Source organism: Mobula hypostoma, chromosome 2 (assembly GCF_963921235.1).
Source record: "Mobula hypostoma chromosome 2, sMobHyp1.1, whole genome shotgun sequence".
In the NCBI taxonomy this organism is placed as follows: domain Eukaryota; kingdom Metazoa; phylum Chordata; class Chondrichthyes; order Myliobatiformes; family Myliobatidae; genus Mobula; species Mobula hypostoma.
In genome coordinates this window covers 176,234,500-176,262,486 of record NC_086098.1, presented here as the reverse complement: position 1 = coordinate 176,262,486, position 27,987 = coordinate 176,234,500, and the positions used below count along the sequence as shown (strand labels likewise).

At 43.9% G+C, this 27,987-nt stretch overlaps 1 protein-coding gene across 1 annotated transcript in view; it reads left to right on the top strand.

Annotated features, from left to right (window-relative positions):
- The window catches only part of LOC134342697 (glutathione hydrolase 7), a 69,985-nt gene continuing 41,998 nt past the window's right edge, over positions 1 to 27,987 (top strand). The window contains exons 1-3 of the mRNA XM_063041138.1: positions 1 to 248; positions 336 to 538; positions 27,414 to 27,640. Of these exons, the coding sequence (XP_062897208.1) occupies positions 211 to 248; positions 336 to 538; positions 27,414 to 27,640 (468 nt within the window). The 5' untranslated portion in view covers positions 1 to 210. The remainder of the gene's footprint in view (positions 249 to 335; positions 539 to 27,413; positions 27,641 to 27,987) is intronic.

The following is a 27,987-nucleotide window of genomic DNA, read 5'->3' as shown; positions in this document are numbered from 1 at the left end:
CTTCTGTACACTTTCACTTCCCCTCCGCTCTTCTCTCATTCTCTCTCTCCCCTTCTCCCTCTTCATTCTCTCTCTCTTTCTCCCTCTCTCAATCTTCCTCTCTCTCACACACACAAATACACGCCCGTTTGAAACCAAATACTTTGCTTCAGCTTTGCACCTGCGGTGCGAGCCGGCTTCCTCGATTCACATTCCATTGACAGAGGGGGAATGGCCACGGTGCACAGCTGCGGGCGCCGAGTGACCGAGTGAGTAATTGAGTGGGGTGGGGGTCGTAGCAGCGCGACTCGGAGGTACTGTCGCGAAATACATGCTCATTGAGCGTATCTTTACAGTGAGGCAAACGGAAAGGAGAAGAGAGACGCGATGGCTGAAGAGGAGGCCGGCCAGGAGACGAACCTCGGGGCCTACTCGCCGGTGGATTACATGAGCATCACCAGCTTTCCACGGCTGCCCGAGGACGACGCGGGCTCCACTGAGAATGTTCTGCGCTACCGCAAAGAGGACGATTCATCCCTTTGTGATCCGGATACAACAGGTTGGTTATGACACAGATAGATCTAAATTCCTTAGAGATATATAATTTTATAAAGATGGTAAAATTACATTTTCCCCTATGTACGAGGAGTTCTGGATGTAAAGGGAGGGCTATCATATTTTAAGATAATGCAATCACGACTACGGTGGTTTCAGCACTTGACCTACGCATTAAACCAGAGGACTGATTCCTGTTTTCCTTCCCTACGTATTGATACCAGTTTAAGCTGGGTAGTAATTAGCCGTTGCTACCACACACGGGAAGTTAGTGTGCAATGCCAGCAAATAGATCAGGGGAACTAGAAGGACGCACGCCATGCTGGCGGAACTCAGCTGGTCAAATAAGCATGTTTGGAGGGAAACGTATAGCTGACTTTTCGGGTCGGGACTATGTTCCCTTCTCGCTGCTGCCATCATCCAGCAGGTGGTACAGGAGCCTTACGTCCAGCACCACCGGGTTCAGGACAGTTATTACCCTTCAACCATCAGGCTCCTGAACCAGCGTGGACACCACAGCACCGAATTGACTCACAACCTATGGACTCACTTTCAAGGACTCTACAACTCATGTTCCCAATTTGTTTTATTATTTATTGGTGTTTTGAATTTGCAGCTTCTTTTGCACCTTGGTTGTTTGTCTGAATTTCTTTGTGGTGTAGTTTCATTGATTCTGTTGTATTTCTTTGTTCTACTGTGAATCCCGGCAAGAAATTGAATCTCAAGATGGAATGTGGTGGCATATAGGCACTTTGACAATAAATCTACTTTGAACCCTTCATTTGGACATTTGTGTGTGCTTCCAGACTCCAGCATCTGCAGTCTCCTGTTGTCTCCAGAACATTGGGCTTTCTGACAGATGCCTCTTGTTGCCTGACATTAATGTAATGTTTGCTCCAATACTGAGAATTCAGGTGAACCTGGTGTCCTGTGTACCTGTTTAATCTCTTGAAGACAAGCTAACGTTGGCTCTGCCTCATTTACTTTTTGTCCTGACCACTTAACTTTAGAAACCCAAGTTTGTTTAGACCTTCACCATTCCCTACTTTTTACTGTTTGAGTTAAACTCTGTGCGTTATGTGCGCTACTGGTTCAGAGAAACGTTATCTCGCTTCTGTATACATTATATACATGAATATAGTTAAGTAAAAATAAACATGACTCAGATTCAGAATCAGAACCAGGTTTAATATCACTGGCATATGTCGTGGAATTTGTTGTTTTGTGGCACCACCAGTACATTACATCACATTATCAGAAACTATAAATTAAGACGACAAATATTATTGATTGATTGATTTGTTCCTTGATTTTGTTATAGCTGGGGGTGGTAGTGGGGATAAGCACCCAGTAACCTATTAAATGCTCCCAAGATCAGTGTCTCAAGTAGCCTCTGACAACCAAGTCCAGCTCCTGGCTGTCATGTGTGGCTTAGCTACTAAGCCCAGCAGAACCGTTTCTGTTGACAGGAGAAAGGGGCACCTTAAAGCCAATCGTTTTGGGCAGATGGGGCTTGTCAGACAGTGGTTGGCAGCTCATCCAGGAGAGGAAAACTCTTATCTCAAATCTCCACTACCTTGCAGCTATACCCAAATCACGGGGAAGGCTTCGGGAGTAAACCCCAAGGAGAAATCTGGTGTCCCTTAGGCAGTCCCTCATTAAGTTCAACGCTGACTGGCAACTCCTGGTGCCAAATTATATCGGTCTCTGCAGTTCATTTGGATTCATCAGCTGTGTGCAGAGGGGAACATGGGCAACAGCTTGCTCTCCATATCTGCCTTGGCTTCTGTATCACATAGACAGCTGCTGACGCAACATCCGTGGTTGACCGTGGTGGGCAGGTCCTGGTGGATTTGAAGTTGGTGAATGTCATGCCACTGTTCAAAAAAGGATATAGGTAAAAGGCAGACAACTATAGGCCAGTTAGTTTAACATCTGTAGTTGGGAAAATGCTTGAAGCTGTCATTAAAGAAGAAATAGCAAGGCATCTGTAAAGAAATGGATCCACCAGGCAGATGCAGCATGGATTCGGCAAAGGCAGGTCCTGTTTGACAAACTTCCTGGAATTCTTTGAAGATATAACGAGCGCAGTGGATAGAAGGGAACAGATAGATATTATTTACTTGGATATCCGAAAGGCATTCGATAAAGTGCTGCATGAAAGACTTATCCATAAGATAAGGATGCATAGAGTTGGGGGTGATGTATCAGCATGGATAAAGGATTGGTTAACTAATAGAAAGCAGAGAGTTGGGATACATGGGTGTTACTCTGGTTGGCAATCAGTGGTGAATGGTGTGCTGCAGGGGTCGGTGCTGGGACCGCAACTGTTCACAATATACATTAACAATCTGGAAGAGGGGACTGAGTGTAATGTAAGCAACACACATCAAAGTTGCTGGTGAACGCAGCAGGCCAGGCAGCATCTCTAGGAAGAGGTACAGTCGACGTTTCGGGCCGAGACCCTTCGTCAAGCCCGAAACATCGACTGTACCTCTTCCTAGAGATGCTGCCTGGCCTGCTGCGTTCACCAGCAACTTTGTGTGTTGCTTGAATTTCCAGCAACTGCAGAATTCCTCATGTTTATGAGTGTAATGTATCTAAGTTTGCTGATGATACTAAATTGAGAGGAAAAGCAAATTGTGCGGAAGATACAGAGAGTCTGCAGAGAAATAGAGATAGGTTAAGTAGGTGGGAAGGGGTCTCACAATGTTGGTAAATGCGAGATCATCCAGTTTGGAAGGAAAAATAAGAGAGTAGATTATTATTTAAATGGAAAAAACTTGCAGCATGCTGCTGTGCAGAGGGACTTGGGAGCGCTTGTGCATGAATCACAGAAGGTTGGTTTGCGGGTGCAGCAGGCTATCAAGAAACCAAATGGAATGTTGGCCTTCATTGCTAGAGGGATTGAATTTAAGAGCAGGGGGGTACTGTACAGGGTACTGGTGAGGCTGCACCTGAAGTTCTGGTCTCCTTACTTGAGGAAGGATATACTGGCTTTGGAGGCGGTGCAGAGGAGGTTCACCAGGTTGATTCCAGAGATGAGAGGGATTAGACTATAAGAATAGATTGGATAGCCGGGGACTGTACTCGCTGGAATTCAGATGAGAGGAGATCTTATAGAAACATATAAAATTATAAAAGGGATAGATAAGATAGAGGCAGTTGTTTCCACTGGTAGGTAAGACTAGAACTAGGGACATGGCCTCAAGATTCGGGGAAGTAGATTTAGGTCAGAAATGAGGAGGAACTGTTTTTCCCAGAGAGTAGTGAATCTGTGGAATTCTCTGCCCAATGAAGCAGTGGAGGCTACCTCAGTAGATATATTTATGACAAGGTTGGATGGATTTTTGTATAGTAGGGGAATTAAGGGTTATGGGGAAATGGCAGGTAGGTGGAGATGAGTCCATGGCCAGCTCAGCCATGATCTTATTGAATGGCGGAGCAGGCTCGGCAGGTCAGGTGCCTACTCCTGCTCCTATTTCTTATGTTCTTATCTTCTTATATTATTATCATCACACAGACAAAATGCTGGAGGAACTCAGCAGGTCGGGCAGCATCAATGGAAAGGAATGAACAATTGATGTTTCAGTCCTGATGAAGGATCTCAGCCTGAAACATCAATGGTTTGTCCCTCTGCATAGATGCTGCCAGACCTGCTGAGCTCCTCCAGGATTGTCTGGGTGTGTTGCTCTGGATTTCCAGTATCTGTAGAATCTCTTGTGTTTATTGATTGGCCCGGAGTGCTGTGGGGAGAACAGTCTTTGTGGTGTAGGATGCTCGAAGTAGGGAGAATGTTTAAAAAAAATGTTTGGTGATAATGGAAAGATGTTGCAGGGGGTTAGATGCTGAGAATAAAGGGAGCCCTACCCCGAGGTTCTGGTGGAGGGGGGTGGGAGGAAGGTGGAGGAATAAGAACGGACATTTGGGAAGTGGAATGAATGAGGTGGAGGACGATCCTCGAACGAAAAGTAAGAGACTGATGTGGGGCTTATATTGCCAGAATAGACTCAGATGACTCAAAGAAACTGGGAGAACAGTGGAATGTTCTTAATAAAATTAAATTATTAGAATTTATTCATTTATTTAGAGATACAGTAACAGGCCCTTCCAGCTCAATGAGCCCACACCTCCCAATTACACCCATGAGAGCAATTAATCAATTAACCTGTAAGTCGTTAGAATGTGGGAGGGACGTAATTTGACCTTTTCCAAACTTAATTTATTTCTTTGTAATATTGGTTGAGAGGAACGGAGTCGTCGACACTAAGGTTTCCTTTTTTTTTAACGATGTTACATAACAGCCCATGTCCTTTTTTTAAATTTAGTTGATTAATACTGTTTAGATTAGTTTTTTTGTGGGGTTATAGTTTTATTTTTTTTTCATTTTTCATGATTTTTTTTAGATATTTTTCTTTGTTCTATATTGTTCATCTGTATCCTATATGATTGGGAGTTTTATCATTTAAGTGTCAACTGGCTTTATAATTAACTATGCCAAATATAACAATGTATTCCCAATAACTTTGTACCATTACTATGTTATGTTTATTATTACAAAACTAATAAAAAGATTGAAAAAGAAAAAAGGAATGTGGGAGGAAAACAGAGCATCCGGAGGAATCCCATCCAGTCCCAGGGAGAATGTATTTTTCAAAAGTCAGTGAAGAATAGTGAAATTTCTGAGGACTGGAAATGGGCTAATGTTGTCCCAGTACATAAGAAGGGTGACTGCACTGACCCTGTTAACTGTAGACCAGTAAGCTTAATGTGTGTTGTATTGATGGAAATATTAATAAGGAATGAGATGGAAAAGGAGCTGATAAGAACAGGCATGTTAGCAGAAAGCCAGCATGAGTTCAGAAAGAGGAAATCATGTTTTAATAATATGCTGGAGTTCTCAGAAGAGGCAACTAAAATTTATGATAACAATAGAGTGGTTGACATCATTTACTTGGACTTTCAGAAGGTTTTTGACAAAGTGCCCTGGATGAGGTTAATAATCAAATTACAGGATGTAGGGATTCAGGGTAAGGTGTGAAAATGGGTGCAGAATTGGCTGAAAAACAGAAAACAACGAGTTATGCTGAGAGGGTCATTTCACACATAGAAATTGTTAAAAGTAGGGTTCCGCAGGGATTGGTTTTGGGGCCGTTGCTAGTATTTACATTAATGATTGGATAAGCACATAACAAATAAACTTGTAAAGTTTGCAGATGACACAAAATTAGAGGGTTGGTTGATAACATTCAGACAGCAGAATCAATACAGTTAAATCTCTAAAAAATCCAGGTGTGGGCAGATAAATGGCAGATGAAATTTAATGTAATTAAATGTAAAATATTACATATAGGAAGAAGAAATATTAGATATAAATATACAATGGGGGGGTGGTTCTTGAGTTAGAACGTGCACTGCATGAGAAGGATTTGGGGATCCTGGAAGAATCATCACTATCAACTTCTGGGCAATGCACAGAAGCGATTAGGAAGGTTAATTAGAATGTTGGGCTATATAATGTGCTCAGTGGAGTTCAAGTCTAGAGATGTTCTCCTTAAGCTGTATAATGTGCTTATGAGGCCACACCTTGAGTACTGTGTACAATTTTGGTCTCCATATTTTGTGAGAGATGTGAAGGCAACGGAAAAGGGTGACAAGACTCATTCCAGGTCTGTAGGATTGGAGCTATGAAGAAAGATTGAAAGAATTAAATCTTTTTCACCTAAGTAAACATAAAATGAGAGGAAACATGATAGAAATGTTCAAAGCAACACTCACAGCACGCCGGAGGAACTCAGCAGGTCGGGCAGCATCAGTGGAAACGATGAGTCGACGTTTCGGGCTGGAACCCTTAGTCAGGACTGAAGAAAGAAGGAGGGGGAAGGATTTGAAGAATGCCTGTAGGTTCAGTTGAAAGACGAGTAATTTGAAAGACAAAGGGGTGGGGAAGGGAAGCAGGGACATCATAGGCAGGAAAACAATGGGTAGTAGAAGAAGGAGACGGAACCATGAGGGAGGTGATAGGCAGCTGGGGGAGGGGGAAGAGTGAAATAGGGATAAAGGAAGGTGGGGGGGGGAGGGAATTACCGGAAGTTGGAGAATACTATGTTCATACCAAGGGGCTGGAGAATACCACCCTCCGGATCCAGCACATTATCCTCAGCAACTTCCGCCACCTTCAACAGGACCCCACCGCTAAGCACATCTTTCCCTCTACACCCCTCTCCGCTTTCCGCAGGGATCGGTCCCTCCGTGACTCCCTTATCCGAACGTCCATCCCCACGGATCTCCCACCCGGCACTTACCCCTGCAAGTGTAAGTGCTACACCTGTCCCTACACCTCCTCTCTCACCACCATTCGGGGTCCCAAACAGTCCTTCCAGGTGAGACAACACTTCTCTTGTGAGTCTGTTGGAGTCATCTATTGCATCCAGTGCTCCCAGTGCGGCCTCCTCTACATCGGTGAAACCCAACGCAGATTGGGGGACCGCTTCATCGAGCACCTCCGCTCTGTCTGCCACAACAGACAAGATCTCCCAGTGGCCACCCACTTCAACTCTGCTTCCCATTCCCATTTAGATATGTCCATACATGGCCTTCTCTACTGCTATGATGAGATTAAATTCAGGTTGGAGGAGCAACACCTCATATACCGTCTAGGTAGTCTCCAGCCCCTTGGTATGAACATAGAATTCTCCATTTTCTGGTAATTCCCTCCCCATCCCTTCCCCCATCCCTATGTCACTCTGCCCCCTCCCCCAGCTGCCTATCACCTCCCTCATGGTTACACCTCCTTCTTCCACTACCCATTGTTTTCCTGCCTATGACGTCCCTGCTCCCCCTCCCCCACCCCTTTGTCTTTCAAATTACTGGTCTTCCAACTGAACCTACAAGCATTCTTCAAATCCTTCCCCCTCCTTCTTTCTTCAGTCCTGACGACGGGTTCTGGCCCGAAACGTTGACTCATCATTTCCACTGATGCTGCCCGACCTGCTGAGTTCCTCCAGCGTGCTGTGAGTGTTGCTTTGATCCCAGCATCTGCAGATTATTTTGTGTTATAGAAATGTTCAAAATGTCCAAAATCATTAAGGGTATAGGTAAGATGGATGCCAACTACTACTTCAAAATTAATCCATCAACAAGGATGTGGGGCCATAGGTGGAGAATGGTCAAGAGGAGATTTCAAACTAACATCAGGAAGCATTTCTTTACACAGCGAGTTGTGGACTCATGGAACAAACTACCTAGTTGTGTAGTTGAAAGTATGACCTTCGAGACTTTCAAATCTAAATCTAACTTGATTGTTATTTCAACACGCTATGTGAATAGGAGTTTGGCAAGTTTGTTGGGCTGAATGGTCTGATCTTGTCAAAAACTTTCTAATCTCCTAATGTTCCATTGTTCTACAAACTCCTTACAGACAGCAGCTGAACTGAACCCAGGTCATTGGTATTGAAGTGAATAAATATGTCTAATCTCTCTCTACCTTGCACTGCGCTGTGCAATAATCTCAGCCTTGGCTTAATAGAACGAAGGTTGCATGTGGCTCTTGCCAATCCTGACTAGCAGGCCCTGAAGCTCCTTATGGAAATGAGAAGATCTACCTCTTCACTTCAGTAGCCCATGCTATGTATTAGGAATCAAAGTTCAAAGTAAATTTATCATCAAAGTACGTATGTCACTCAATACTTCCTTGAGAGTCACTTTCTTTCAGGCATTTACAGGAAAATAAAGAAATACAATAGAATATATGAAAGACTATAAATTTGGTGCAATAATAACAGGGTTGCCATGATGGGAGATTTTAATTTCCCCAATATTGATTGGCATCTCCCTAGAGCAAGGCATTTAGATGGGGTGGAGTTTGTTAGGTGTGTTCAGGAAGGTTTCTTGACACAATATGTAGATAAGCCTACAAGAGGACCGGCTGTATTTGATCTGGTATTGGGAAATGATCCTGATCAGGTGTCAGATCTCTTAGTGGGAGAGTATTTTGGAGATAGTGATCACGATTCTATCTCCTTTACCATAGCATTGGAGATGGATAGGAGCAGACAAGTTAAGAAAATGTTTAATTGTAGTAAGGGGAAATACAAAGCTATCAGGCAGGACTTGGAAGTATAATTTGCAAGCAGATGTTCTCAGGGAAGTGTATGGCAGAAATGTGGCAAATGTTTAGGGGATATTTGCATGGCGTTCTGCATTAGTACGTTCCAATGAGACAGGGAAAGGATGGTAGGGTACAGGAACCATGGTGTTCAAAGGCTGTTGAAAATCTAGTCAAGAAGAAAAGGAAAGCTTACGAAAGGTTCAAAAACCTAGGTAATGATAGAGATCTAGAAGATTATAAGGCTAGCTAGAAGGAACTTAGAATGAAAGTCGGAGAGCCAGAAGGGGTCTTGGCGAGCAGGATTAAAGAAAACCCCAAGGCATTCTACAAGTATGTGAAGAGCAGGAAGATAAGATGTGAGAGAATAGGACCAATCAAGTGTGACAGTGGAAAAGTGTGTATGGAACCGGAGGTGATAGCAGAGGTACTTAATGAATCTTTGTTTCAGTATTCACCATGGAAAAGGACCTTGGCAATTGTAGGGATGACTTACAGTGGACTGAAAAGCTTGAGCATATAGACATTAAGAAAGAGGATGTGCTGATGCTTTTGGAAAGCATCAAGTTGGATAAGTCACCGGGACCAGACGGGATATACCCCAGTCTACTGTAGGAGACGAGGGAGGAAATTGCTGAGCCTCTGGCAATGATCTTTGCATCATCAATGGGGACGGGGGATGTTCCAAGGATTGGAGGGTTGCGGATGTTGTTCCCTTATTCAAGAAAGGGAGTAGAGATAGCCCCAGAAATTATAGACCAGTGAGTCTTACTTCAGTGGCTGATAAGTTGATGGAGAAGATCCTGAGAGGCAGGATTTATGAACATTTGGAGAGGCATAATATGATAAGGAATAGTCAGCATGGCTTTGTCAAAGACAGGTCATGCCTTACGAGGCAGATTAAATTTTTTGAGGATGTGTCTAAACACATTGATGAAGGTAGAGCAGTAGATGTAGTGTATATGGATTTCAGCAAGGCATTTGATAAGGTATCCCATGCAAGGCTTTTTGAGAAAGTAAGGAGGCATGAGATCCAAGGGGACACTGGTTTGTGGATCCAGAACTGGTTTGCCCACAGAAGGCAAAGAGTGATTGTAGACGGGTCATATTCTGCATGGAGGTCGGTGACCGGTGGTGTGCCTCAGGAATCTGTTCCGGGACCCTTACTCGTTGTGATTATTATAAATGACCTGGATGAAGAAGTGGAGGGACGGGTTAGTAAATTTGCTGGTGACACAAAGGTTGGAAGTTTTGTGAATAGTGTGGAGGGCTGTCAGAGGATACAGCAGGACATCAATAGGATGCAAAATTGGGCTGAGAAATGGCAGATGGAGTTCAATCCAGATAAGTTTGGGGTGGTTCATTTTGGTAGGTCAAATATGATGGCAGAATATAGTATTAATGGTAAGACTCTTGGCAGTGTGGAGGATCAGAGGGATCTGGCGGTCCGAATCTATAGGACACTCAAAGTTGCTGCACAGGTTGTCTGTGTGGTTAAGGCGGCATACGGTGTATTGGCCTTCATCAACCGTGGGATTAAGTTCAAGAGCCGAGAGATAATGTTACAGCTATATAGGACCTTGGTCAGACCCCACTTGGAGTACTGTGCTCATTTCTGGTCACCTCACTACAGGAAGAATATGAAAACTATAGAAAGGGTGCAGAGGAGATTTACAAGGATGTTGCCTGGATTGGGGAGCATGCCTTATGAGAATAGGTTGAGTGAACTCGGCCTTTTCTCCTTGGAGTGACAGAGATTGAGAGATGACCTGATAGTGGTGTATAAGATGATGAGAGGCATTGATCATGTGGATAGCCAGAGGCTTTTTCCCAGGGCTGAAATGGCTAACACGAGAGGGCACAGTTTTAAGGTGCTTGGAAGTAGTTACAGAGGAGATGTCAAGGGTAAGTTTTTTACACAGAGAATGGTGAGAGCGTGGAATGGGCTGCCGGCAACAGTGGTGGAGGCAGATAGAATAGGGTCTTTTAAGAGACTCCTGGATAGGTACATAGAGTTTAGAAAAATGGAGGACTATGGGTAACCCTAGGTAATTTCTAAAGTTCGGCACAGCATTATGGGCCGAAGGGCCTGTATTCTGCTGTAGGTGTTCCACGTTTCTATGTTTCTATATCAAAGACTGACAAACATCCAGTGTGCAAAACAGGACAAATTGTACAAATAATAAACAAATAATACTGAGAATATGAGTTATAGAGTCCTTGAAAGTGAATCCGTAGTTGCGGAGTCAGTTCAGGATTGTGGTGAGTGAAGTTATCTATGCTGGTTTTGCAGCCTGATGATTGAAGAGTTAGGTTGTAAATTCTCTTGTCAGGATAAAGAAATGCATTACTTGTGAAAAGGAATTTGGCAGAGAGTTTGTGAGATCAGCTGAGTGATATCTGCATTTGCCCTGTGGGTTGGAACATTTGAGGAATGCTTGCTTGTGTCATTGTGTGTATAAATTTCCCTATATCCTCGCAACTTTATAAAATGTACACAGCACATAACGATCTATTTAATGTCTGAAATAACTGGGCAGCTCCAAATTGACAGTAATCCTTTGTATACTTTCTGAGTTTGCAACTAGTTAGAATCGAGTAATATCACATAAAATTACTTTGAAGTTATGATTCACTGACTAATTTAGAGAGTAACTTGACCGCATATTGTTCTAAATGTAGGAAGAGGTTGGTGACATGTTCGAGGTAAATATCAAGCTGTAATGTAATTATCTCTACAGTGAGGCAAATAGTTTCAACTATTTGTCTGAATATGGTATAGGATACACGCCATGGCCACTTTACTAGGAACCTCCTGTACCTAATAAAGTAGCCACTGAGTGCATGTTCACGTCATCTGCTGCTGTAACCCATCCTCTTCAAGGTTCGATGAGTTGTGCATTCAAGATGCACTTCTGCACACCACTGTCGGAACATGTGATTATTTCTGTTACTGTAGCCTCCTGGTCAGCTCGACACAGTCTGGCCATTCTCATAGAGTCACAGAAACAGGCCCATTCAGTTCACGCCAAACCATTTAAACTGCCTACTTCAATCGACCTGCACGGGGACCACAGCCCTCCATACCCTTATCATCCATGTATTTATCCACACTTTTCTTTAACGTTGAAATCAAGCTCATGTTCACCACTTGTTCTGGCAGCTCATTCCACATTCTCATGACCCTTTGAGTGAAGATGTTTCCCCTCATGTTCTGCTTAAGCTTTTTACCTTTTACCCCTAACCTATGACCTCTGGTTGTAGTCCCTCCCAACCTCAGTGGAAAAAGCCTGCTTGCATTTACCTTACCTATACCTCTCATAATTTTGTATACCTCTATCAAATCTCCTCTCAATCTCCTACATTCTAAGGAATAAAGTTGTAACTTAAGCAATTTTTCCTTGTAACTCAGGTCCTCCAGTCCTGGCAAGATCTTTGTAAACTTTCTCTGTACTCTTTCAACATTATTTATGCCTTTCCTGTAGGTAGGTGACCAAAACTACACTCAATACTCCAAATTAGGCCTCGCTAATGTCTTGTACAAACTCAACATAACATCCCATCTCCAGTACTCAATACTTTGATTTATGAAGGCCATTGTGCCAAAAGCTTTTTTTAACAACGCTATCTACCTGGGATGCTACTTTCAATGAATTATGGAACTGTATTCCCAGATCCCTTTGTTCTACCCTACTCTTAAGTGCTCTACCATTCACTATGTAAGACCTACCCTGGTTACTCCTACTTTATACTTGTCTGCATGAAATTCTGTCTGTCATTTTTCAGCCCACTTTTCCAGCTGGTCCAGATCCCGCTGCAAGCCATGATAGCCTTCCTCGCTGTCCACTACACCCTTCAATCTTGTTGTGATCTGTAAATTTGCTGATCCAGTTAACCACATTATCATCCAGGTCTTGGATATAGATGACAAATAACAATGGACCCAGCACCAGTCCCTGTGGCACTCCACTAGTCACAGGCCTCCAGTCAGAGAGGCAACCATCTACTACCAATCTCTGGCTTCTCCCACAAAGTCAACTTACTACCTCATCTTGAGTGCCAAGCGACAAACCTTGTCCAATCTCACATGCGGGACCTTGTCAAATGCCTTGCTAAGTCCATGGAGAGAACATCCACTGCCTTGCCTTCATCCACTTTCCTGGTAACTTCCTCGAACAACTCTATAAGATTGATTAGCCATGATCTACCACACACAAAGCCATGCTGACTATCCTTAATTAGTCCATGTCTTTCCAAATACTTATATATCCCTTCGAATACCTTCCAATAACTTTCCCACTACTGATATCAGGCTCATTGCCTATAATTTCCTGATTTACTTTCAGAGCATTTCTTGAACAGTGGAACAACATTGGCTATCCTCCAATCCTCTGGAACCTCAGCTGTCGCCAAGGATGATTTAAATACCTCTCCGAGGGTCCCAGCAATTTCTGCACGGATCTAAGGGAGCACCTTGTCGGGCCCTGGAGACTTATCCAGCCTAATTTACCCCAGGACAGCAGACATGTCCTGCTCTGTAATCTGTACAGGGTCCATGAAGTTGATGCTGCTTTGCCTCACTTCAATAGACTCTGGGTCTGTCTCCTGAGTAAACACAGATGTAAACCTTCATTTTAGATCTCCCCCATTTCTTTAGGCTCCACACATGGGTTGCCATTCTGATCTTCCAGAGGACCAATTTTGTCCCTTGCAATCCTTTTGCTCTTAACATATCTATAGATTCCCTTAGGATTCTCCTTCACCTTGTCTGCTATAGCAACCTCGTACTCTCTTTTAGCCCTTCTGATCCTTCTCTTAGCTGTTCCCTTGCATTTCTTGTACTCAATAAGCATCTCATTTGTTCCTACCTGCCTAGACCTGCTATGCATCTGCTTTTTTTTTTAACCAGGGCCTTAATATTTCTTGAAAACCAAGGCTCCCTACACCAGTAATCTTTACTTTTTATTCTGACAAGCACATACGAGTTTTGTATGCTCAAAATTTGGCTTTTGAAGGCCTCTCACTTACCAAGTACACCTTTGTCAAGAAACAGTCTATCCCATTCCACACTTGCCAAATCCTTTACCTACCTTCAGAATTGGACTTTCTCCCATTTGGAATCTCAATACGTGGACCGTACCTATTTTTTTGCATATTTACTTTGAAACTGATGACATTGTGATCACTAGGTGCAAAGTGTCTCCTCTGAACTCTCTCATTAACAAGGTACTTTTACCTACAGAACTGCCACTCTCTGGACATTTTTTTTAGTTTCTCGCAGCATTCTCTGTAAGCTCTTCGGACTGTTGTGCGTGAAAATCCCAAGAGACTAGCAATTTCTGAGATAATCAAACCACCCCATCTAGCACCAACAATCATTCCGATAGTCAAAGTCACTACGATCACAGTTCTACCCCCCATTCTGATGTTTGGTCTGAACAACAACTGAACCTTGACTATGTCTGCGTGCTTTTATGCATTAAGTTGCTGCCACATGATTGTCTGATTAGATATTTGCATTAATATACATGTGTGCCTAATAAAGTTGCCACTGACTGTATGTTGACAATTCAATAAAATGCATCTAAGGATCTAACCTGGTCCTGACATATCGATGCAGCTATAAAGAAGGCAAGACAGCAGCTATGTTTCATTAGGAGCTTGAAGAGATTTGGTTTGTCACCTAAAACACTCATAAACTTCTATAAATGTACAGTGCAGAGCATTCTAGCATCCTGACAGGCTGCATAACTGGCTGGAATGGGGCGGGGTGGGGAGGTATTGGTGGTGCTACCGCACAGGACTGTAAAAAGCTACAGAAAGTTGTAAAATTAGTCAGCTCCATCTTGGGTACTAGCCTCCATACTATCCAAGACACCTTCAAGGACCGGTGCCTTAGAAAAGCAATGTCCGTTATTGAAGACCCCCATCACCCAGTGCATGCCATCTTCTCATTGCAACCGTCAGGAAGGAGGTACAGAAGCTTAAGGGCACACACTCAGTGATGCAGAGATAACTTCTTCCCTTCTGCCATACAATTTCTAAATGGACATTGAACCCATGAACAATACCTCACTTTTTAAAAAAATAATTATCATTTCTGTTTTTGCACTATTTTTAATATATTTAATATACATATATATTTGCTGTGGTTGATTTACTTATATTTTTCTTTCTATATTATTGTGTATTGTATTGTACCGCTGCTGCTAAGTTAACAAATTTCACAGCATAAGCTAGTGGTAATAAAGCTGATTCTGATTCTGAAATTAATTGTGAGGATATGATATTAAGCAATCCAGAGTCATAGAATCACCAAGCCTCCACCAACCATCAAGTATCTACTTACATTAAAACTGAACTAATCCTGTTTTGGTTTTGGTATTTATTCATTACTAATTTTTAATATAGTAATTTTATATCTTTCCACCGTACTCCTGCCACATGACAACAAATTGGATGCCAGATAAGTCAACTCCCACATACCTATACACGAGGAGCAAGCTACACCAGCCACTTCACCAGCTGCAAGTGTTTGAGATGCAGGGGGAAACGAGAGCACCTTAGGGAAACCCACGCAGTCACAGGAAGAACATGCGAACTCCACACAGACAGAGGTCAGGATTGAACTGTTGTTACTGAAGTTCGTGCTGCAGCAGTTCTAGCTGATGGCGAAAAGATTGGAAATGGAAATATAAGACACAGGAGCTGAATTAGGCCATTCGGCCCATCGAGACTGCTCTGCCAATTGATCATGGCTGATGTATTTTCCCCCTCAACCCCATTCTCTTTGCCTTCTCTCTCTAAACTTTGAACCCCTGCACTAATCAAAAACCAATCAACCTCCACTTTAAATATACACAATAACTTGGCGTTCACAGCTGTCTGTGGTAATGAATTCCACAGATTCACCAACCTCTGGTTAAAGAAATTCCTCCTCATCTCTGATATAAAGGGATGTCCTTCTATTCTGAGGCTGTGACCTCTGGTCCTAGAGTCCCCCACATCCTCTCCACATCCATTAGATCTAGCCTTTCAATATTTGATAGCTTTAAGTGAGACCCCTCCTCATTCTTCTAATTTCCAGAGAGTACAGGCTCAGAGCTATCAAGCACTCCTCATACACTAACCCAAGCCACACGCACAAAATGCTGGAGGTACTCAGCAGGCCAGGCAGCATCTAAGGAAAAATATACAGTCCTTTCATTCCATGGATCATTCTCATAAACCTCCTCTGGGCCGTCACGTTCTTTCTTGGTTCTGAGGGACCCAAAACTGCCCACAGTACTCCAAATGCCTTCGAAAATCTTAGCATTACATCTTTGCTTTTATATTTTGGTTCTTTGTAAATGAATGCTGACGGTGCGTTTGCCTTTCTCACAACCGACTCGAACTGCAAATTAACCTTCGGGGAATCCTGCACCAGGATACCCAAGTCCCTTTGCACCTTCTATTTCCGAACTTGCTGCCTGAAAACAGAAGGTCACAGCTGTTTATTCAGCCTGTGTGGAGAAAGCAGATGTGTTTGTATGTCAGATGTGGATCAGAACTGGGTGACACCATATTGAGTGGTTCCTGCAATGAAGTTGTTAGTGGGGTAGTATGCGGCGGGTCAGTGTGCTATTGAGGGCTCACCACGGCAAAGTCTACAGGCATGCTAGGCCCAAAGCATTATGCACTTGTGGGAAGACTTGGCATGATTTGAGGCACCTTGTGTACTTTTCCTTTTTGAACTTGTAGAATTGTCACCAAATGGTGTAGCAGTTAGTGGACAGCACAGTAGCATAGCCGCTAGCACAAGGCTGTACAATGCCATCTATAAGACTGGGGTTCGATTCCCCCTGCTGCCCTAAAGGAATTTGTACCTTTTCCCTATGACCACCTGGGTTTCCTCTGGGAGCTACAGATTCCTCACACATTCAAAAGATGTACAGTGTGTATGGTTAGGGGTTAGTGAATTGTGGCATACGACATTGGTGCTGGAAGTGTCGTGACTCTTGCGTCACATTTCAGTCTTTGTTTTGATGTACAGTACAGTGCAAAAGTCTGAGACTCTAACTATATATGTGTGCGTAAGACTTGCACAATGCTGTAGAGAGTATGTCTTTCCAGTTACTAAGTAACACTGTACTACTGAGCTAATACAAAACTAAGTACTCTTATTTCTGTTTTCCCAACCACCTCCCTATTTTAACCAATATACAGCACTGTTTATGAGCAACTGGTTTCAGATTTATGGCGTCTCTGGTTTTTTAGATTTGTTTTTCTTTCATATTAAAAGATAAACATATCTCTGTACACAAAAACACTCAATGGCCAGTTTATGAGGTACACCTGTATGATGGCTCATCAGTGCAAATATCTAAATAGGCAGTCGTGTGGCAGCAACTCAATGCTCATCCATCCAGTATTTGCATGCCACAATTCCTGTAATAGCATCAGCTGGAAGTGAATAAAGAAAGGTACTGGATGATGCTACAGCAGTGTTCAAGGATGGCACTGGAAAACTCAAACATATCTCGGGTAAAACAGTGTTAAATGACATTTCAAGCTGTCCTGCTGAAGGGTCTGGGCCCAAAATTATAACTGTACTCTTTTCCATAGATGCTGCCTGGACTGCTGAGTTCCTACAGCAGTTTGTGTGTGTTGCTTAGAAGATTATGGGCTCAGATCATGACGCAACAAATGTGAATTCTTTAAACCAAGTATCACTTAAGTCTGATTTATACTTCTGCGTCAACTCGAGGCCGTAAGTACTGCGTCGCCGCAAACCCTACGCAGAGCTGACACGTATCCCTATGCCAGAGCCTGACGCGCACCTCTCCCAAAATGTAACTATGCTTCATGGCAACGCAGAATGCAACAGCTGTGATTGGTCTGCTTGGTAGCATCGCATTTCCTCCTACGCTGCAATAGCTTCCCATTGGGCGACTGAAGGGCAGGGAAGGAATTCTGGCTGCAATGCTTTCCATAAAGCTTTACAGACCTCCGAAATTATGGAGAACACATTTCGCTTTTACGAAAAAAGACGCTCGCTTCCTGTTTACCCCGAGAAAGACTACCATGACCATGAAGCCTTGCACGGGCAGGTGTGTGTGCGCATGCGCGACATGCCTGAATTGCAGAGCGATGCAGGCACACCAACGTACAAGTATAAATGCTCACAACGTGTGTCGGCCACTTGCATAGGTTACGGCGTCGAGTTGATGCAGAAGTATAAATCAGCCTTTACTGACGTCATACGGTTGATGCACAAGGATTACACAAGCATGCAGAGAAAATTCAAGCAGTAGTGGATGCCCCGAGGCCAAGGGGTGTGTCAAGTTTGAGGTCCTTTTAAGGATTTGTCAATTACCAGAACAGGTTCCTATCAAACCTGGCTACTGTGCTCCACCCCTTAAACGTATTACTACAGATCGGGAAGAGATGGCAATGGATAAGGCAGTGTGAGGTGGCTTTCCAAAAGGTAAAGGAAATGGCAATCTTCCCTCCTCACTCTTTCCTCCTTCCCCCTCACTCTTTCCTCCTTCCCCCTCACTCTTTCCTCCTTCCCCCTCACTCTTTCCTCCTTCCCCCTCACTCTTTCCTCCTTCCCCCTCACTCCTTCCTGCTTCCCCCTCACTCTCTCCTCCTTCCCCCTCACTCTCTCCTCCTTCCCCCTCACTCTCTCCTCCTTCCCCCACTCTCTCCTCCTTTCCCCCTCACTTTCTCTTCCTTCCCCCCCACACTCTCCTCCTTCCCCCCACAGTCTCCTCCTTTCCCTGACACTCTCCTCCTTCCCCCACACTCTCTCCTCCTTCCTCCCCTCATTCCCTCCTCCTTCCCCCTCACACTCTCCTCCTTGCAGGTAGGTTTGCTAGAGAGGATCCAGTGGATTTAAACTAGATACGGGGGCGGGGGTGGGGGGTGGGAACCAGAGTGTAGGAACAGATGTAGGGAAGAAGGAAGAAAAAGAAAATAGTAAAGTTGTTTGCACTGTTAGTGATAAACAGAGAGTAAGAGGTGGAAAATTTCTTAAATGCATTTATCTTAATGCTAGGAGCATTATAAGAAAGGCGGATGAGCTTAAAGCATGGATTGATACCTGGAAGTATGATGTGGTAGCTATTAGTGAAACATGGTTACAGGAGGGGTGTGATTGGTAACTAAATATTCCTGGATTTAATTGCTTCAGGTGTGATAGAATCGGAGGGACAAGAGGGGGAGGTGTTGCACTGCTTGTCAGAGAAAATATTACAGCGGTGCTTTGGCAAGATAGATTAGAGGGTTCGTCTAGGGAGGCAGTTTGGGTGGAATTGAGGAATGAAAAAGGTGTAGTAACACTTATGGGAGTGTATTATAGACCTCCAAATGGGGAGTGAGAGTTGGAGGAGCAAGTTTGTAAGGAGATAGCAGATATTTGTAGTAAGCACAAGGTTGTGATTGTGGGAGATTTTAATTTTCCACACATAGACTGGGAAGCACATACTGTAAAAGGGCTGGATAGTTTGGAGTTTGTCAAATGTGTGCAGGGTAGTTTTTTGGCAGCAATACATAGGGGTACCAAGTAGAGAAGGGGCAGTGTTGGATCTCCTGTTAGGGAATGAGGTAGGTCAGGTGATGGAGGTATGTGTTGGGGAGCACTTTGGGTCCAGTGATCACAATGCCATTAGTTTCAATATAATTATGGAGAAGGATAGGTCTGCACCCAGGGCTGAGATTTTTATTGGAGAAAGGCTAACTTTGAGGAGATGCGAAAGAATTTAGAAGCAGTGGTTTGGGACAATTTGTTTTATGGGAAGAATGTAATTGAGAAATGGAGGTCATTTAAAGGTGAAATTTTGAGAGTTCAGAATCTTTATGTTCCTGTTAGGTTGAAAGGAAAGGTTAAAAGTTGGAGACAGTCATGGTTTTCAAGGGATATTCGAAAAAAGAGAGATATCTACAATATATATAGGCAGCATGGAGTAAACGAGGTGCTCGAGGAATATAACGAATGTAAAAAGAATCTTAGAAAGAAATTAGAAAAGCTAAAAGAAGATATGAAGTCACTTTGGCAAGTAAGGTGAAAATAAATCCCAAGGGTTTCTACTGTTATATTAATAGCAAAAGGATAGTGAGGGATAAAATTGGTCCCTTAGAGAATCAGAGTGGACGGCTATGTGTGGAGCCAAAAGAGATGGGGGGGGGAGATTCTGAACAATTTCTTTTCTTCGGTGTTCACTGAGGAGAAGTATATTGAATTGTGTAAGATAAGGGAAACAGGTAGGGAAGTTATGGAAACTATAATGATTAAAGAAGAGGAAGTACTGGAGCTTTTAAGGAATATAAAAGTGGTTAAGTCTCCGGGTCCTGCTAAGATATTCCCTAGGACCTTGAGGGAAGTTAGTGTGGAAATAGCAGGGGCTCTGACAGAAATATTTCAAATGTCTTTAGAAACAGGGATGGTGCCGGAAGATTGGCGTATTGCTCATGTTGTTCCATTATTTAAAAAGGGTTCTAAGAGTAAACCTAGCAATTATCGGCCTGTGAGTTTGACGTCAGTGGTGGATAAATTGATAGAAAGATTTTTAGAGATGGTATATATAATTATCTGGATAGACAGGGTCTGATCAGGAACAATCAACATGGATTTGTGCGTGGAAGGTCATGTTTGACAAATCTTACTGAATTTTTTGAAGGGGTTACTAGGAAAGTTGACGAGGGTAAAGCGGTGGATGTTGTCTATATGGACTTTAGTAAGGCCTTTGACAGGGTCCCACACGGAAGATTGGTTAGGAAAGTTCAATGTTAGGTATTAATATTGAAGTAGTAAAATGGATTCAGCAGTGGCTAGATGGGAGATGCCAGAGAGTGGTGTTGGATAACTGTTTGTCAGATTGGAGGCTGGTGACTAGTAGTGTGCATCAGGGATCTGTACTGGGTCCAATGTTATTTGTCATATAACAGAATGATCTCCTGGTGGTTTGATGTTTATTTTTAGAAGCTTTTTGTATGATGCATGACTCTGGGGTTGTATACCTAATGGGTTCTTCTTTTTTCCTCTCTTTTCTGTTAAGTAGGGTTTTTTTTTGTTAGCACAAATTTTTTTAATCTTTAAGATAATTTTTTTTTGAGGCATTGTAAGTGTTGTTACTTCGATGTACTCATGTTATTTTTCCTGTATATAACAATAAAAAGATTTGAAAAGAAAGAATAAATTAATGATCTGGATGAATTGGGTAAATCGGATGAGTAAGTATGCAGATAATACTAAGATAGGTGGAGTTGTGGATAATGAAGTAGGTTTTCAAAGCTTGCAGAGAGATTTAGGCCAGTTAGGAGAGTGGGCTGAAAGATGGCAGATGGAGTTTAATGCTGATAAATGTGAGGTGCTACATTTTGGTAGGACTAATCAAAATAGGACATACATGGTAAATGGTAGGGCATTGAAGAATGCAGTAGAACAGAGGGATCTAGGAATAATGGTGCATAGTTCCCTGAAGGTGGAATCTCATGTGGATAGGGTGGTGAAGAAAGCTTTTGGTATGCTGGCCTTTATTAATCAGAGCATTGAGTTGGGATGTAATGTTGAAATTGTACAAGGCATTGGTGAGGTCAAATTTGGAGTATTGTGTACAGTTTTGATCACGGAATTATAGGAAAGATGTCAACAAAATCGAGACAGTACAGAGAAGATTTACTAGAATGTTACCTGGGTTTCATCACCTAAGTTACAGAGAAAGGTTGAACAAGTTGGGTCTTTATTCTTTGGAATGTAGAAGGTTGAGGGGGGACTTGATAGAGGTATTTAAAATTATGAAGGGGATAGATAGAGTTGACGTGGATAGGCTTTTTCCATTGAGAATGGGGGAGATTCAAACAAGAGGACATGAGTTGAGAGTTAAAGGGCAAAAGTTTAGGGGTAACATGAGGGAGAACTTCTTTACTCAGAGAATGGTAGCTGTGTGGAACGAGCTTCCAGCAGAAGTGGTTGAGGCAGGTTCGATGTTGTCATTTAAAGTTAAATTGGACAGCTATATTGACAGGAAAGGAATGGAGGGTTATAGGCTGAGTGCAGGTCAGTGGGCCTAGGTGAGAGTAAGAGTTTGGCACGGACTAGAAGGGCCGAGATGGCCTGTTTCCATGTCGTAATTGTTATATGGTCAGACATCCCACCCTGCAAAAACTCATTTCAGGGAGGTAGCCCCATCAATTTGCGGGACACTTCCAGGAGAGATGGGATGTCTGCAATAGAGTAGCTCCTTAGCAGCTAGCCAGCTAGTTTAAATAACATTAGCTATGCTAATGAACGATTGACACCTGTTAAACTCACCTCAACATGTCTTGTACAGTCTTAACCCACCATGGGCAACAGAAAATTCACTGTTGCAAACAGTGCAGCGAGCAACACTATCATTATTTTGACCCCTATTAGGCAGGGGTACACTTTAGGGTAGTCTGGGGTGACGTACGTTTTATATTTTTTTGGAACACTGCCACTCTGAATTTTTGGAACTCTCTCGCTCTTGCTCTCTCTCTATCGCGCTTGCTTTCTCACTCTCTCTCACACGCTCTCTCTCTCTCTCTCATGGTCGCTCTCACTCGTGCTCGCTCTCTCGCGCTTGCTTTCTCGCTCTCGCGCTCTCTCTTGGGGTCGCTCTCACTCGTGTTCGCTCTCTCGCTCTCGCTCTCACTCTCTCTCACGCTCGCTCTCAAAAAATTCAATTTCCAGGACATTGTATATAATTTGCGGGTATCAGGGAGTCACTATCAATATGCGGGAGACTCCCAGAACTTCCGGGAGAGGTGGGATGTCTGTATGGTTGTATGGTTCCCCCTCACTCTCTCCTCCTTCCCCCTCACTCTCTCCTCCTTCCCCCTCACTCTCTCCTCCTTCCCCCTCACTCTCTCCTCCTTCCCCCTCACTCTCTCCTCCTTCCCCCTCACACTCTCCTCCTTCCATCCCTCACACTCTCCTCCTTCCCCTCACACTCTCCTCCTTCCATCCCTCACTCTCTCCTCCTTCCCCCTCACCACTCTCCTCCTTCCCCCTCACCACTCTCCTCCTTCCCCCTCACACTCTCCTCCTTCCATCCCTCACACTCTCCTCCTTCAATCCCTCACTCTCTCCTCCCTCCCCCTCACTCTCTCCTCCTTCCATCCCTCACTCTCTCCTCCTTCCATCCCTCACTCTCTCCTCCTTCCATCCCTCACACTCTCCTCCTTCCCCCTCACACTCTCCTCCTCCCCCACACTCTCCCCTTCCACTCCTCACCCTCACCTCCTTACACCCCTCACCCTCACCTCCTTCCACCCCTCACCCTCACCTCCTTCCCCCTCACCTCCTTCCCCCTCACCTCCTTCCATCCCTCACACTCTTCTCCTTCCCCCTCACTCTCTCCCCCTTCCACCCCTCACTCTCTCCCCCTTCCACCCCTCACTCTCTCCTCCTTCCACCCCTCACTCTCTCCTCCTTCCACCCCTCACCCTCACCTCCTTCCACCCCTCACCCTCACCTCCTTCCATCCCTCACACACTCCTCCTTCCCTCCTCGCTCTCTCGGCCATCCCCCCTCTTTCTCCCTCCCCCAAAACTCTCCCTCTTTCTCCTTTTAGAGATTTGGTACCTGTGCAGCTCTCTTACTATCTTTATTTCTCTGCATAGTATTGTGCAATACTTTCAATAACCGAGGTACTTTTATGATTTGTGATGTATCTAGAAGAACAAACACTACATTAATAAGCTTTGATTTACTTCCTAGCTTCACCTGACCATGTACTGCATATTCCCCCCCTCTGGCGCACCCGTGTGTCCCTCCCCCCAGCGCACCCGTGTCCCCCCCCCAGCGCACCCGTGTGTCCTCTGTTCCCCCCCCCCCCAGGCGCACCTGTGTGTTCCCCCACCTCTGGGCGCACCTGTGCATCCCCCTCTCTGGGCTGAACCGATATCCTTCCTCCCTGATGTGTACCTGCGTCCTTCCTCCCAGGCTCTGTCAGCAGTCCTCCCTTTGGGCTTCACCTTTATCCATCTCCCTGGACTCTGACCATCTGTCGCCACGGTTGTGTTGTGGTTAGCGCGATGCTGTTACCACTCGGGAACGTAGGAGCTCAGAGTCCTATTCTGATGAACTCTGGAAGAAAATTTGTATTTTCTTCTCGTGCATGTCGGTTTACTCTGGCTGCTCCGGTTTCTTCCCACAGTCGAGAAATGATCAATGTAACGTGTCCTGTGATTCAGCTAGGGGTTAAAATTAACGGGTTGCGGAGCGACACGGCTCGGGGGATCGTAAGAGCCTGTTCTGCTCTGTATCTCCAAGAAATCGGAATCAGAATCACTTTATTGCCAGTGTGTGAAACAGACCAGAATTGATTGTGGTTTGGTGGCAGGCATAAAACACAGGACAATACTATAACAGGCAACACGATGGCAGCCAACAATTTACAAGACAATAGTGAACAATCAGCGGAGTGGTTACATGTACAAACATCAATAATCAAACTTAAATAATTGTGAACATATGAAGAGATTAAATGATTATTAACAGAGCAAGAAGGGTAGGAAAGACCATTTAATGCAGGGGTCCCCAACCAATACTTGCTTCATGGTATTGGTAAATGTGCATAAAAGAGGTTGGGAACCTCTGAGTTAACCAATGTTGTTTATAGACATTTAGGGTATTACACCTGAGTGAGTTTTGTTGAGAAGCCGGACAGCTACGGGAAAGAAGCTTTGGACATGACGTGTAGTAAATAAATCTGTCTCCCTATCGTCTCATATTCTCTGTGTGTTTCATCTACTGAAAAACACAATTCAGTTATCTTGATCAGAAAGTTGGAGAGAAAAAAACAGCCTATTGATTCTGAAATCTTATAATTCCTCTCACAAAGCAATCAGTCCCACAAACTGGCAGTGTCAAGATGTTGGCCAAGAAACATTTAGGACAAGAGGTGCAATGTCTTCACAGAAAACGGAGAACCCATGGAATTCTGTACCATAGAGGGATGTGAAGCCAAGTTACTGAATACATTTGAGAAAATAGACAGATTCCTTGACACAAAAGGGAAGGGAGCAGGAATTAAGTCCTTTTATCGCTGAAATATATTGTTAAATTTGTTGTTTTGTGGTAGCAAAACATACAAAGTTACCATAAGTTACAAAAAAAAAGAGTGCAAAAGAGGACTAATGAAGGCGTGTTCTTGGGTTTATGGACTGATCAGAAATCTGTTGGCAGAGGGGGATGAAGCTCTTCCTATAAAAAGTTTTCAGGCACTTTAGCTCCTCCTTGTAGTAAGGGTGGTGATGGTCCTTGATGATGGATGCCTCCTTCTTTAGTCACTGTGTTTTGAAGACATCCTCAATGGCAGGGAGGCTTGTGCCCATGATGAATCTACAAGCCTTGGCAGCCTGTAGTGATCCTCCATAGAAACTTGCTAGTCTTTGGTGAGAGACCAAATCTTCCCAAAGTCCTAATGAAGTACAGCCTGAGACTGCATCAATATGTTGGGCCCAGGATAGATCCTCTGAGATGAGGCAGAGGATCAGGCAGAGTGGTGGAGCAGGATCGAGAGGCTGATTGGCCCATCCCTAATATTTTTCTCTGTTTCTATCTTGCCTGCTGTAGAAATTCAATCATCAATTAAAGCAAATCAACTCGGTACAGTGTTATTACAGCATCAGCGACCTGGGTTCAATCCTGCCACTGTCTGCAAAGAGTTTGTATGTTCTCCCCATGGCAATGTGGGTTTCCTCCGGGTGCTCTGGTTTCCTCCCACAGTCCAAAGACGTACCGGTTAGTAGGGTAATCGGTCACGTAGATGGAATTGGGTAGCATGGGCCTGATTATTAGAATCAGAATCAGGTCGAACGTCACTTACATATGTCACGGAATTTGTTGACTTTGTGGCAGCAGTACCATGCAATACATGATAGAAGAAAAAAACTGTGAGTTACAGTAAATATATGTATAAATACTCAAGTTAACTAAGTAGTGCCAAAATAGAAATTAAAAAAATTAGTGAGGTAGGTTTCATGGGTTCAATGTCCACTGAGAAATCAGATGGATGGTGGGATAAAGCTGAATCACTGAGTGTTTGCCTTCAGGCTTCTCTACCTCATTCCTGATGGTAGCAATGAGAAGAGGGCATGTCCTGGGTGATGGCGGTCCTCAATGATGGATACCGCCTTTCTGAGACATCGCTCCTTGAAGGTGTCCTGGATACTGTGGAGGCTAGAGCCCATGATGGAGCTGAGAAAGTTTATAAATCTTTGCAGCTTGCTTCCATCCAGTGCAGTAGCCCCCCTCCCCCCACCCCTCGCATACCAGACAGCGATGCAGCCAGTTAGAATGCTCTCCATGGTATATCTGTCGAAATTTGCAAGTGTTTTTGGTGACATACCAAATCTTCTCAAACTCCTAATAAAACAGAGCCACTGTTGTGCCTCTTTGTAGCTGCATCAATACATTTGGCCCAGGATAGATCCTCAGAGATGTTGACACCCAGGAACTTAAAATTGTTCACTCTCTCCCCTTCTGATCGCTCAGTGAGGACTGGAGTGTGATGCCTCGTCTTACCCTTTCTGAAGTCCACAATTAGCTCTTTGGTCTCACTGATGTTGAGTACAAGGTAGTTGCTGCAGCACCACTCAACTAGCTGATATATCTTGCCCTCTAGGCTCTCTCATCACCATCTGAAATTCTGCCAACAATCATGCATGGCATTTGAGCTGTGCCTAGCCACACACTCATGAGTGTAGAGAGCGTAGAGCAATGGGTGCGCCAGTGTTGATTGTCAGCAAGGTGGAGGTGTTATTTCCAGTCCGGCTAGGAAGTTGAGGATCCAGTTGCAGAGGGAGATACTGAAGCCTGGGTTCTGAAACTTTTCATTCAGAACTGTAGGACTGATTGTGTTAAATGCCAAGCTATAGTCAATAAACAGCAACCTGACATAGGTATTTGTATTGTCTGGGTGATCCAAGGCTGCATGAAAAGCCAATGAGATCGTGTCCGCTGTGGAGGTTTACAAGGAAAAAGGTTTACAAGGACGTTGCCGGGACTTGAGAAACTCAGTTACAGAGAAAGGTTGAATAGGTTAGGACTTTATTCCCTGGAGCGTAGAAGAATGAGGGGAGATTTGATAGAGGTATATAAAATTATGATGGGTATAGATAGATGAATGCAAGCAGGCTTTTTCCACTGAGGCAAGGGGAGAAAAAAAACCAGAGGACATGGGTTAAGGGTGAGGGGGGGAAAAGTTTAAAGGGAACATTAGGGGGGGCTTCTTCACACAGAGAGTGGTGGGAGTATGGAAAGAGCTGCCAGACGAGGTGGTAAATGCGGGTTCTTTTTTAATATTTAAGAATAAATTGGACAGATACATGGATGTAAGGTGTATGGAGGGATATGGTCTGTGTGCAGGTCAGTGGGACTAGGCAGAAAGTGGTTCGGCACAGCCAAGAAGGGCCAAAAGGCCTGTTTCTGTGCTGTAGTTTCAATGATTCTATGGTTCTATTGCAGTGTGTTCAGGTCCTTGTTGAAGCAGGAGTTAATTCTAGCCTTAACCAACCTCTCAAAGCACTTCTTCACCGTAGGTGTGAGTGCTACTGGATGATGGTTATTAAGGCAGCTCATGCCGCCCTTCTTGGGCACTGGTATAATTGTTGCCCTTTTGAAGCAGGTGGGAACTTCTGGCTGTAGCAGTGAAATGTCTTTGAACACCCCTGCCAGTTGGTTGGCACAGGTTACCATACTGTATCTCTAAATATAAAATAATATGAAAGAACAACTCTGTCTGCTCGCTCTTTTCTCTTGTAGATCCTGACCTGTTCCTGAAAACAGCCCGCCTGCAACGCCTGCCCTCCTCCTCCTCTGAGATGGGCAGTCAGGAGATATCGCCACTGCGAGTGACCAACAAGGATCCATTTTCTGGTGACTGCGCCTGTCGCCAGGATGGCTTGACCATCATCATCACCGCCTGTTTAACATTTGCAATCGGAGTCACCATCGCCTTGATTTTGCAGATATATTTTGGAGACCCACAGGTGTCTATTCATTCTTAACCACAAAAACACTCCATTGCGATTGATCAGGCACTTTTCACGATTTCTGGACATGCTAATTAGCCAGTCAAATACATTAGTACTGATGTAATTATGGTAGACAATTTGTACACAGAGAAGTCCCACAAACAACAGTGTGGCTTAATTAAGCCGGCTAATGTTGAGGGTTCAGTATCAGCTAAGATACCAATCAGGACAAACGCCCATGTTCTCTCTCAAAATATTGTTTTTGATTGTTTCAACCCAAGAGGACGATTAGGGTCAAAGTTTAACCTGTCTTGCTACCCAAGTTCAAGTTCAAGCTTAATTGTCAATCAACCATATATGAA